Source organism: Podarcis raffonei, chromosome 5 (genome assembly GCF_027172205.1).
Source record: "Podarcis raffonei isolate rPodRaf1 chromosome 5, rPodRaf1.pri, whole genome shotgun sequence".
Taxonomy (NCBI): domain Eukaryota; kingdom Metazoa; phylum Chordata; class Lepidosauria; order Squamata; family Lacertidae; genus Podarcis; species Podarcis raffonei.
Window position 1 is genome coordinate 63,403,860 of NC_070606.1, and position 13,254 is coordinate 63,417,113.

The 13,254-nt window shown below is 44.8% G+C and overlaps 1 protein-coding gene across 3 annotated transcripts in view; it reads right to left on the reverse strand.

Annotated features, from left to right (window-relative positions):
* The window catches only part of IGF2BP2 (insulin like growth factor 2 mRNA binding protein 2), a 59,895-nt gene extending 47,723 nt beyond the window's left edge, over nt 1–12,172 (reverse strand). For 2 of the 3 annotated variants that reach the window (XM_053389777.1, XM_053389775.1), the window contains exons 1-2: nt 11,625–12,172; nt 10,272–10,332 (exon numbers count right to left, since the gene is read on the reverse strand). In XM_053389777.1, the coding sequence (XP_053245752.1) occupies nt 10,272–10,332; nt 11,625–11,799 (236 nt within the window). In that variant the 5' untranslated portion in view covers nt 11,800–12,172. The remainder of the gene's footprint in view (nt 1–10,271; nt 10,333–11,624) is intronic. The other variant, XM_053389776.1, reaches the window with a different exon arrangement.
* Between the last annotated feature and the right edge of the window lie 1,082 nt (nt 12,173–13,254).

Consider the following 13,254-nt stretch of genomic DNA (forward strand, 5'->3'; position numbering starts at 1 on the left):
ATTCTCTGAAAACTCTCTTGCTCTCCAGGCACAAAGAGGGGTTCACAAATAGTGAGCTCTTTGGCCACTCCCAATGGCCTTTCTGAGCTGTGTTTCAGCTCATGTGATCCTACATAAACCTGTCCTATACCGACGCAGGTCATTGCTCCTCAGTCATTGTCAGCAGCTCACAAGGTCTCAGGGAGAGGTCTTTGCCAGCTTTGCAACAGGAACCCAGCAGAGCATGGGGGAAATATCATTCCTTTCTTCATGTGCACTGCTGCCTGCTATAGCTGGCTTTCATGCTTTCCTCCCTCCTCAAATACAGCGGCCATATCTGCCAGCAGGGCCCTTGATATATATGGGAAAGGATGTTGTGAGTAAGAATGGTTGTTGGTAGATCCTTTTGGAATGAAGAACGGTCAAAAAAATTAACTAAATAAAACTAGGGATGCATTGAATGCTCACCCATTTCAAGTTTTAGGTCAAAAGTGGAGCTTTCGGTAAACATAAACCCGAAAACTGAATTGTGAGAAAATTATCCATTTTCCCAACTCTGTTTGCTGCTCACCTATCTGCTTCTCCAGTGCCGTTTTATCCATTCTCATTACCAAGTTGTCTCTCTTGATTAGTCACATGGGCAATCTGGTCAATAGGGAACCACTTAGTGAAAGTAATTATATTATGCAGCCCAGAGGTTTTCAACTTTTCTGGGTCCATGGCTCCCTTGACCAACTACGTTCTTTCTGTGGCACCCCTGTGGGGCTCAGGAGCCCAGCTATGACACCCCTTGCCTGCAGAGCTGGCAGCCTCTCACCCTTTTTTGAACACCCTCCCCTGTGGAGGGGTCCCTCAGCCTCCTCTCCTGTCCTGTCTCCTTGGGAGTCCTCCGGACAGCCGCAGCTGCCGCCCTTGATCTCTGAGCTACCCCACCCTGTTCCAAAGAGAGGTGCCTCCTCACACTGCCCCACAGAGGCCTGGGAACCACTCCCTGGCCAACCCCAGAGGCACCATTCGCCTGGGAAGCTTGTAGCCAGGGCTGCTGCAACAAACAGCTGTGCAAGCCTTTGGGAGGCATGAGTGGGCATCAGAGGAGGCAGGGAAGGAAAAAGGGACAGAGGCAAGTGTTGTCCACAGCACCCCTGACCATCATTCAGGTACCCCAGTGGTTGAAAGCCACTGATATAGCCCATTATATTTGATTATGTGATATCATTAAGGGCAAATAAAGCCTACTGAAGGGAGGGGGCAATGTTTCTTGCAGCCAATGCAGAATTCTATAGTGAGTGGAGTGGAATGACATCACAACAGTATGTAGGCAAACAAAGGCAATTCAGGAACCATAGCTCTCACTCAGAGCAGGCAAACTTTATCACCCCATTTTGATGCAATTACAATGGAACAGCCAAGGGGGGAAAAAACTATTTTCAATTTGATGGGGGGGGCAATGTCTCCCTTTCAGATCCATCCAGGGTAAGACTAGTTGCTGGCCAGAGCTGTATGGGAAACTAAGGGTGCTTTGGAAAACTCCCCACGACAGTCACCACAGCTGAATGAATGATCCACACTGGAATCTGAAATGAATCAAGTATGGTGAAACCAGATATAACATCAGCACCATCAGCTGAATTTCTGGAGGCAAATAACTGTATGAACTACAGTTTGCAATTGGTGGGAAAACAACCCTCTGTGGCTAGTTTCTTTCAAAGGAAAGGTTAGCACCGTGACTCCCCCTCCCCCCGCCAATATTTGTGAACAATTAGTACCCCAAACAGATTACAGTAAAATAGCATGAGTCAACCAGTCTTATGATTCTGGACAGGGCTGAATCATGCCATTCAAGCACCCATAGTTAGCAATACAGCAGCTGAGGCTGCAAATGAAAAAGATACGGTGTCAGAGAGACACACACACACACAGGCAATACCTCAGATAAGAGCAGATTTGCCAACTTTCATGTGCTGGGGCTAAGGAGACTTACAGATTTTCTGAATGGTGCTAGTTCAGCGTGAGTCTCAGAGGCCACTGCAAGATTTCTAATTGCCACCCCCTTTTCTTTTCTTTTCTTTTCACAATCAGAGGTTCAAATAGTAACACACACTGCTGCTCTCACATTCTCTCTCAGGCTCCTAGAAACAGTCTGAAGTGCTCCTGCTCAGAGGTAGCCAACACAGTGTACTTCAGATACTGGACTCCCAACTCCCATCAGCCTCAGGTCAGTAGTTAGGAATGATGGGATCTGTAGTCTGGCTGCTCTGGCAACATCTGAAGGGCACCGTACTGGTTGCTCCCAGCTCAGTTTGTGAAGACCAATATCTCATGCACAAAGAAGAGATTGCTCCCTCCCATCGCCTATATTTTCACCTGGGCAAAAGGGGTGAGGGGGGTTGTTAACATTTTGTCTTTATCTTCAAATACAGTAGCAGATATAACTTCGCTAGGAATCTCACACTAGAGATAGTTCATTGTGCTGAAATAAGAAGAGCAGTTCACAGTCACTTATGTATGGCTTCGTGCTTAGGCAAACCTCAAACCCTTTAACTCAGTCTCCATGCTCCCAGTTTTCATTGCCCTTTCTTTTTCATTGTTTCATTTGCGCATACTTTGTACAAAAATTAGCCAGACTGTCACATAGCACAACTTCAAATAAGCAAAGGGGGAAGCGTGTCAAGTTGATGAGACAAAGGCACACAGAGAGGTATTTCTGGTGATTCTCCTATACTTCCCTTCACCTAAAGAGCTGCCAAAGTCCGAGCCTGGGCATCTTATGGAAGTTATGCAAGACCTTACTATCTGGTCTGGTATTTACAGACTGTAATTAAGAAAATCTAATTGTTCTAATCTGCCAGTTATCATAATTTTTCAGGAGGTTTGAAAGCTTAGCATGGATAAACACTTTAGAATACACCTAAAAATAGGAAGAATGAATTGTACAAAAGTATCTACAAGTCTTTATGATTTGGTCTGCACAGGGACTGTATAACTACTTGTGCACTTAAGTCTACTATGTGATCTTCCAGGCTTCAAATGCTGCAAAATAGACTGGGACATCAAAGAAAAAACTCCAAAATCTGGACATCTTTTTTTTTGTGGGGGGAGAGTAGTTGCACTAGATACAAATAGGGGCATGAGGCATTGCTGAAGGAGATAACTGGATTAAAGAAATCCAGACAAAAGAGATTTCCAAAACAGAAGTGAATAAAGATTAACATTTTATTCATAACATCTCACAGAATGAGTCCATCAATATGAACAGCTTTAGCATTCATTTAAAAAGTCCGTAACTATTAAGTACAGTCCAATCTCTCCTTTCCTAACAGAAGGGTATTATAAAATCAAGTTCAGTCTACATTTGGTTAGAAATGAACTGTGGTGTTGAAAAATGAATGGGGTTGCTTATAAGGTAAGAATGGAAATATTCAGGGAACTGGAATAGTTTCTCATAAGTCTTTAGTTAATGCAGGAAAGAAATTTACATTACACCTTCCCATTATACACACTATAAAGTTAATTTCACATCAGTTTTGTATACTGTATCATGGTTATGCTATGATTTGTTATAGATTTTCAAAAGCAATTATCCTATACCCTAAACATCTTCTCCAAGGGGTTGTACCTTTATGCTGGTAAAGAAAAAGCATTGTTGCCCTTTTCAACTGATGAATGAATGTTCAGATCAATGCAAATTAATATGTAGGAAACTAGAATGTGTTAATTATCAAAAGCAGGGACATATCAACTTTAAAATCATACTGAACAAAATTAGCCCAGAAGGAAAAATGCTTATTCATGACATCAAGTTATATCACAATCTTGAAGGCACGTAGAGGCAATGTTAGAAACCGAGATATGAAAGCTAGGAGCTAAATGGCACCTTAAACCTAGGCTAAGGGCACAACAACAGAATGTCTAGGCACAGACATTATAACAAGACGACAAAGCTGAAAATGAATGAACTGCAGCTAAAATATTATGTTAATTTTTCACATGGTCTAGTCCTTTTCCCTACCCACCCTAATATTCTTAAGAGGGTCTCTTCTCCAGACTTCAGAGAGTAGCTGGAAGCGGGGAGGCAAAAAAGGTCCTCCTTTCCTTCCACTCTGCAGTTTTAATCTGAAACCTTAGATATACTACTGCACCCAGAGCTCAGAAACTGCTCGTGCTAATGAAATTCCCTGTCACAAAATGTGCCTAGAACAATGGGAGTTTCGAACACTGCGTAGACGGTGTTAAATAAAACTTGCACCAGCAAATCCAGTGTGAGAGTTGACAATCTTTCCAACTACTATAGTACCTTTTAACATTTCTTAAAACCACCCCTTTGGCCCATACAGGGATTTACAGCTTTATTAATCAGTTCAATAGTCAAAGACGTGATAATATGTGCTGAGTTTATACATGTGACTAACACTAACTCCACAGTATCAAGTTCTGCACGTATATATGCTTTTAAATGTATACAAATGGTGTCCCTCATAACTAACATGAAAATGATACATCCACATCAATATATTCAGCAATCCTAACCCAATCAACTATACTCCCCGCACCCCAGCACTCTCAGTGGCAAGATTTTATTCAGCACATTTTATCAGTTAAGTTTTTTAAACATAGGGTGACAAATGGTTACGCACGCACACCTTTCCAAAATTCCCACTGTAGAGAAGCTGGGTCAAAAAATAATGGGGCTAGAACTTAGAAAAACAAACTTCAGGATAGGGCTTTAACCATGTTGAGACCATTTGCTTATCTCCACTGCATCACTGATTTTCATTTGTGCCACTAAGGAAATAACTAAATTGAGTGTCACTAGCCATAGATCAGATTCTCTTGCTACTATCCTGGACCAAGGACAGGTATTTTGGTTTACAGCACCGGCACTATTTCAAGCATAAGCAGATCCTTTGTATCACAAAATCACATTCAAGGATAGAACATTTAAAAATATGGATTGTCTCTCTAGTAACCCTTAATATCCCTCCACTAGAATATTCATGGTTGACTTCTATTCACAGAATTCTCAAATTCCCCACAACTCCCTCATCCCTCTAACTTTTGTGTTTCTTTACATCCAGTTAACTACCACAGAAATGACTCACAGAAACAACATAATCCAGGCCAGACACTCCAGTCACTCCTGGGGAACCAATTTTATAGTCTAAAAAATTGTTTTGTCGGATGGGAACGGTAGGTGATTCAGCATGTTATAATTAAACAGAAGTCTCTCTCCTCTGTCTCTGTCTCGATAACACTCATTGAAACCATAGATCTGGTTTGCTTTAGGAACAACTCAATTACACAGCTGTAATTAACAAATATTTACTGACACTTTTCTATGTGATTTATTTGAAAACAAGAGTTTTCAAATAAATTGTAAAATAGATTTGTAAAAGAGCACCACAAGACCACCATACATTAGCAAAATCAAGCTCAGTTTCTGATGTTTTAGGAAGATGAGAAAGCTAACTGTTTCTATACACAATAGTTTTTAAAACAGGATCACAGGAGCCTTCATCCCATGAGGAACTGTTACAAATACATGAGAGATTTTCAGGATTCATACACTTCATTTCCAACAGAAATTTCCTTTAAGTACAAGAACACATAACTTTTGGGTGACTCTTCAAAGGGACCAAAAAAAGATTAACCAATTTTAAAATAATCATGTTACTAACTTCTTTTAATCTCTTAATGCAAAATAGCTGCAAACTAAAATTTATCAAGGCATTTTCAAATCTTCCATTCACTTACATTTTATGTCTTTTTATTTAGATACTGCAAATTCACTTTTTATGTTCTTAATATTAAATATTTTAGCCCACAAATTAACTTTTTCCCCCAAAAAAGGAGAACAAGAACATTTTACACCAGTTGCTACATTACTGCTATATTTCCCCATGTATATGCTGCGAGTTTATAAAAGTAAACTTTATCAGTTCTGTTCTACAGGAAGGCACAACATGATATTACTGCAAACTTTCCATTCAGGGTGTGCAACTAAATCAAAATCAGTGCTTAATGTAAAACACTTGTGTAAATTTTTCCATTCCAATAATAATTATACTTAGAAAGCTTCTAATTCATAAAAGTTCCTTAAACAAACTGGATTATTTTTTCATCAAATTAAATGTTCTGTAAAACATCTGGATTTAAAACACATTTTGAGGAGAATTATTTTATTTACCATTTCTGCACAAAACAATAGAAGCAGAAAACAACAACATGAACAGGGCACTTCCCTAAAACATTTGCACCCCAAGCACTGAAAACTGGCAATATTGAATTCATGAAATATATTCAGAACCTTTTGTCAGCCTCTGGCCCCACGCCCCCAGAATTGTCATATGGCAGACACCATTTTCAAAGCTACCTCTGCCTGAGAGTCCTAGCTTGCTTGCTCACTAAGAAATAAAGAGAAGAGAGAGAGGCCCCAGAACACAATGCAGATTAGCAAATCCAGATTGAATCCTCACATTCTTGCTACTTTCTGAAAACTTTGTTTTCTACTGCAAGAGTGGAAAGAATGAGGCGCTTCTATACACCAAGGCAAAGCTATATAACCCACTTAAATACACCATATCTGCAGCCTACTCTCTCTTGCAAATCCTAAGCATGTTTAACTGGAAATACGCCTCACTGGCTTTAACTGTAGAGACCTAATCTGCTACAAAATACACACACATACCAAAATGTGGCACTTTACAAATGGACATATTTATTGTGACATAAGCTTTTGTGGGTCAGAGTACACTTTGGCTCTTGGGTGTTATTTTTTTACTGATCTGGATGGAACAGACATTTTAAAAAGTTTAAGATAGTAGGCTTAAATCCAAATGGATTTGAGCAGAAATTAATTTAAGTTTAAAACATGGCATCGAGAGTAGCTTGAGGTATCATAGAAAGCAGGTTTCCTTAACAAGTTATATTTTGATCAGACAGGTAAATACACACACTTGTGAATTTAAACATTCAGTCCAAACCTGACCATGAATCCCACCAAACAATAGCAAAAAATGACTCCTCGTTACAAAATCTAACCATTTTTTAAAAAAAAGAAAATCCTCAAGCTGTGTTTAACTTACCATGGTGTGAAAGGCACTTATTGTTTATTAATATAAACATTTTTGCATTCTAATTAAAGATGACCATATCTTGACATCTGATCTGGAAAGTTGTCCCAGAACCATCTCCATGTCTACACACATCCAACTTTCCCAACAAAGCCCATGAAAACATTTAGAAAGCTAACTGTGTTGGAGCTGTTTGATGCATACCTAGATCTGACTGAATTCGGAGATGGACGTGCATTCAGCTTCTGAGAATTTAACCGTAAGGAGCATTGTAATAGTCCAACTGAAACATATAGATAGCTCCCATTCTCCAAATAGATTACAACTAATTATAGGACAATTAACCTTCAGAATCCTTAGGCATGACAGGCAGGTGAAAGGGTATTAGAACATAATTTTATTAATTTGTCTCCCTTGTTTCAACTCCCCCCAATGTTAATAATATCAAAGAATTTGCCATTCTCGTGCCTTTTTTTTTTTTTGCATAGTAAAAAGTTAAAACAAGTGTTGTGTTAGAAAAACAGAACTAATTGGGTGAAAAGCTGCTAATCATATGACACTAAATATTTGCACCAGTCTAACTACCTGAAATCATGTTCTGCAAATAGCAATCAGAATATCCAATCCTAAACTTGTTTACTTGCTGGTATAGCAAATATTTGGAACTGACCACAGAGTGACAAGCTTCTGCCACTTACCGGTATGTATTTAAAAAGAAAATAATCAAAATTTTCTGATGCATTCCTAATCCAGTGCCTACTTATTTGGGAGTAAGCTCCACTGAAGAGAGACAACTCAAATGTAAGAATGAGCATGCACAGAATTGCATTAGCTTGGCTTTCTTTATCTAGCATTCAACACTTTTAGGAGTGAACAGTGCTTTTTTTCTTTAAAAATGTTTAGGGGAACTCTAATTTTGACTCAAGAAAATCACCATTTTATAGTTCAAATTGGGAAAAATTAATACAATAAATGGACAAAAGTACAAAGATTCACAAAATGTTTAGGGGTATGCATACCCCTGCGTACCCCCAGGGGGGAAAAAGGACTGGGAGTGAGGATTTATCAGTGAGAAGTATACTCTGTACACTAAGAACTGTTACCAATTTAACACCTACCAACAACACTGTGATCAAACAGTTTATTTCCATATAGCACATGACAAAATTAGGACGTTACAATTAGTTATGTGGAAAATAATAAAAACACTGGGGTACAAATGTCAGTATGAAGTCTAGAATTTCTAAGCAGCTGTTGCAAATCAGTGTTTTTGCTGCTACAGACTAACACCAAGAATGCAGCTTACATGTAATCTCACAATAGTATTTCATTTAATGGTAAGGCATTTCTCATGTTCTGAAGCTACTCATACAAATGATCTGAGTAACAAGTTCCGGACTGCATAAGTTTTCTCACATTAAATATTCTCTCCACTTGATTATCACACTACTAAAATTCTATACAAATATTTCAAACACAACATTTCTCATATTTCTGCACTATTTCTTTTAAACTTTGGAGTAGTTTCTTTTAACTAAAGGCATCTATAGGGAATTCCCTACAGTACTTCTTTTCAAACACCAGTTTTAACTTCAGTTTTTTAATCCTAAAACTAAACTGTGCATTTTGAGAAATTAACATGCCAAAGCTATTTCTTAGACAGAACCTCAAAAATATGTCTAGAGCTTGCACACTACTCAGGAAGTCAATAAATGTCTCTACACGCTCAGGAACTGCATGTTCACTGCATCCCTCCCAAATGCAAAGGAAATTTTACTACTCTGATGCAAAGCAGGTATGAAGTCAGAGCCTTCAACAATAATGGGTATTGGTTTAACTAATTTTCCCGTGTACTACAAAGGCTTGCTACATTGCTTGTGATGAAGAATGACACTTGCAGGAGAGGAAAGGAAAGGAAAAAAGAGAAAGGCCACAAGCACAAGCCTTCACCCATTATGTCAGAGATTTGGAAACAGTCCGCAGCAGAACTTATGTGCTTATGTGTTAGACAGCTGCAGTGGTAAAAGAACAGTTGCTTATGCAGCAATATTCATAAAGCAAATTGGAATTCTACAGATCAGGAGCACCATACTTTATACATTATAATAACCTAAAATACCACAACTTTTTAAATGTGCTTTGCATGGTAAGAGAAAACCCTCAGATGAGGAAATACTACACAGCAATCAGAACAAAGACTAAATCAGAAGGCAATATTAACACCCCATATAAAATCACACACCTTCATGGATTACTGCCTTGTCTGCGAAGGGGCCTGATTAACTCCAAGAGGCTATGAGCCATGCCGTTCAGGGCCACCCAAGATGGACAGGTCATAGCTGAGAGTTTAGACTAAATGTGATCCACCTGGAGAAGGAACTGGCAATCCACTCCAGTATTTTGCCAAGAAAACTCCATGGACATAAAAAAGGAGAAGCTTTTAGAAGAAAGTGAGAGTTTCCAAGGCATGCTCTGGTTCATGGGGTCACAGAGAGTCGAACACGACTAAGACGACTAAACAACAACAACATAAAATCACACTTGGATCCATAAAAAGCCCGAACTACTCCAAAGGAGTACAGGTCACACAGGTTGCGTGGTAAGGTCCTTTGGCAACAAAGATCTCCCATCTCTGGAGTGTGAGGTAGGTGAAGCTAGAAAGTTAAGGAGTAGCTTTTAACACTTCTTTAGCTCTGAATACAAACCAAGAGTCACAGGGCATGCCATGGGCTTGCTCATTTTCAGTTAACTTTTGGCTGGTCAAAATAGGAACGCTAAATGAATTGCTAAAAATGTTAGCCAGCATAATGGCTGCAGTCCTAGGCATGTTTACTTTAATGCAAACCTCCCTGCCCCCCCCCCAAAACCCCCATCAACTAGGGTTTTACTTCCAGGCAGTTGTGTGCAGGATTGCACTATAAATGGATTCTCAAGACGTCACAGGAAGCCTTTTGTTAAGGCATCATGACATTTGAAAGAAATTATCAAGTTGCTGAATTGAAAACAATTCTTCACAACCGAATCCATACCGGAGGAAACACTTGATGGTTTCAAGAATGAAAACAACTCAAAAGCACCAAAAAGAGAGAGAGGCAAACATGCAGCTAGCTACTAAACAACATACCGCACCACAGCCTAAACTTAAGTGACGCAACCTCGCTCTGCTTCTGGGTCATATGAGTAAATCGACTGTAGTAAACAAAAGAACATGAAAGTACTTACCTTAATTTTTTAGGGACAGAATAATCCACTTCCATGACTTTGCCATGCAACTCCGCTTTACCTTAAAAGTGGGGAAAAGAAAAAGAAATGTGGAAGCGTTGTGGTGCTCAGAATCGAAACTCGACTAGAGCTGAGGGAGGGTGGCACACTTCTTGATTCGCCACAGTCCAAGGCAGAGCGAGGATTGTGGGGAACTTTTGGGGTGAGAACTCCTTGAAAGTAAGTTCCAGCTCTGAAAGGATTTTAAGCACTTTGTGAGGGAAGTGTCTATATTCGGGGGGGGGGGTGTGCACAGACTCCTTTTGCCCAAAGGAATTACCCCTCCCTCTGCCTGTGAAACCATCCTTTTGACCTATTCCTTGGCTCAGTCCTTTTGATCTGAAAGTTGGGAGCGTTCACATGAACACGCACTCCGAGGCGGGAGAATACTGCGCGTCCGGCTCCAGTACCGCCCCCTCAGCTCGAAGCCTTCTACCCCACACTGTTCGTATGAATGCCCCGCGAACTACCGAGGAGCTCATCCCCACGCCGAAGGGCTCTTGCGTGGGTGAGCTCGCCCTGTCTGATCTTCCTGCCCCCCGATTCCACCCAAGAAACGGCCCAGCCGCGCGCATCAGCGAAGGGCCATCCGGACTGCGCGCTGCTCTCCGGCCGGCCTTTCCCGGCGGCTTCCAGCCCGGCCCACTGAATCCCGGTGGCCGGGCTCCCTCCCGGGGCTGGGCCAATCCCCCCCTCCGGCTGCTCCGGCCTTGGCTCGGCTCACTCGCGGCGCAGCTGCCGGCCCCAGGGCTGCGCGACGCTCGGGCCCCCAGGCACGTCTCGAGCTCTTTGCTCCGGGTCCCCGTCGAGTTGGGACAGGGCACCTCGTAGAAAGGTGCCCGAGATCTAGTGGGTGCCACGACAGCTGGAGGGAGCCGTCCCCAGCGCCCGGGAGCCGCTCAATAAAATCGGAGAAAAAAATCAGCGAAAAATCCCTCCCTCGCCCGCCGGGCCGCTCGCCGGAGCGCAGCGCGCGCGCGGGGCGAACGGGAAGGGGCGCACGGGGCGCGGGGACCGGCTCGCAGGCTCCCAAGGAAGCATCGCCCTCCGAGGGGAAGAGAGAACCCCGTCGGTCGGCAGGGACCCCCGATCGCCGGAGGTGGTCTGGGTCAAGCGGGGAGCCCCTTCGCCGCCACCGACTCCCGCCCGAGCGGGGATTCCCCTGGCCGCGCAAGCTGCCTCGCGGGCTCCGAGGGGCCTCGACCAACCCGGGGGAAGGAAGGGACGGCAGCCGAGGGTAGTGGGGGGAGCAAAGTAAGCGGTCTCCGCGCACGCCCCCCTGACCAACGCGGAGCGCCGCGCCTGCAGGCTTACCGGAGAGGGTCTCGATGGCGCGGATGGCCCAGTTCTGGTCCGGGTAGTCCACGAAGGCGTAGCCGGACTTGAGCAGGACCTGCCCGGTGAGGGGCAGCTTCCTGTCGCCGAAGAGCTGCCGGAGCTCCTCGGCAGTCACGGCCGGGCTCAGGTTGCCGATGTAGAGCTTGTTCATCGTCCGCCTCTTCGGGACGGGGGGAGGGACCGAGCGAAGCCGAGGCCGCCGCCGCGGCCGCCCCCTCCTGCTCGCCGGCCGCCCACCTACCTAGCGGAGCCACCCAAGCCACTACCTCCCCGCCAGCCGGCCCGGCCCAGCGCGCTCCTCCAGCCGCTCTCAACAGCGCCCCGCAGCCGGGCGGGCAGCGAGCGAGAGAACGCGCGGGCGGCGGGCGGAGCCCAGCCCAGCCCAGCCCCACGCGGACCTTCCTCCGAGCTCCGGGTCGCTGGGGCCCGCGTCTCCCACTCCCGGGACCGGCAGGAGGCAGCGCGTCTGGTGCAGACCTGGCCCGGGCGCCCGCCGAGAGATGGATGGAGCGGCGCGCTGGGCGAGCCGAGCCGAGTGCCAAGCAAGCGCCGCCCCCTCGCTCCTCTCCTCTTCGCCCGGAGCACGTGGCCACGTGCGGCGCGGGGATGCAGCCCCGGAGCCGAGCGGGCTAAGCCTTCGCTCCCGCCTGGAGACTCGGCGCGCCTCTCGGCGGACGGAGGCGGCAGCAAGAAGATGTCCTGGCCCACGCCGAGGCCGGCGGTCCCAGACAAACCCTCTTCCCGGCAGCGGCGGGGGCGCTGGAGTTGCAAGAAGAAGCGATGCTTTTTCAGGTCATTCATGAGCCAGATCGTAAAAGAGCCCCAGATGATGATGGTGATGATGATAGTAATGATGGTGATCTAAAACAACTGGCAACTTTTTTTGCCTGCGCGCTCGCTGGGTGCGCATGAGCGCAGGGCGACTTAGTTTTACCCAATCATAGGACAAGCGGGTCATGTTTACGTGCGGGTGTGTTTATTAAGTCTGAATGCCCCTGGAGGGCAAGGAAAATCCTTGTTTACTTTCTCTGCTTGGACAGGATTCTGAAAGCGAGCGCGACTTTCCCCGTAGCCCACGTTTCTCCGCTGGGTTTGAGTGAGATTTCTCTCGCGCGCTCTCTGTCTGTGTGTCTCTGTCTCTGTCGGCGATTATAGCCTATCAGAAAAGGCGAAGGATCGCTGTCCTGCGGGCAAGCCGCGCTCTACCTCCTGCTCGCCCACATCCGGATTCACACGGCCCCGTCCAGGTCCGGGGATTCCCAGCTCCGCGTTCAAAGCCCCGCTCGCTCTTTGGAGGGAAGACTGGGACGATTTATTAGATCGAAGGTGTTTGGGCTGCAGTGAAACCGGAGTCAGTGCGATTTTGAGAGCCTGCTTAAACACTACCGTCTCGATCCCATGCGGCGTTTACTCGGGAGCAGTTTCTGTTGACTTCCATTGGAAGATGCGCTCAGGATGGTGGCGCGACTGAAAGTATCCTGACCGAGATACAAGGGCGTCAGCTGGGGAAATAAGAGCAGCGTTGTGAAGAAGATGCCCACCCCCACCCCCCTCAAGACGGCGGTGGCGCCTGGCTATCCAGTCTGTGAATGAGCAGTGGCAGAAG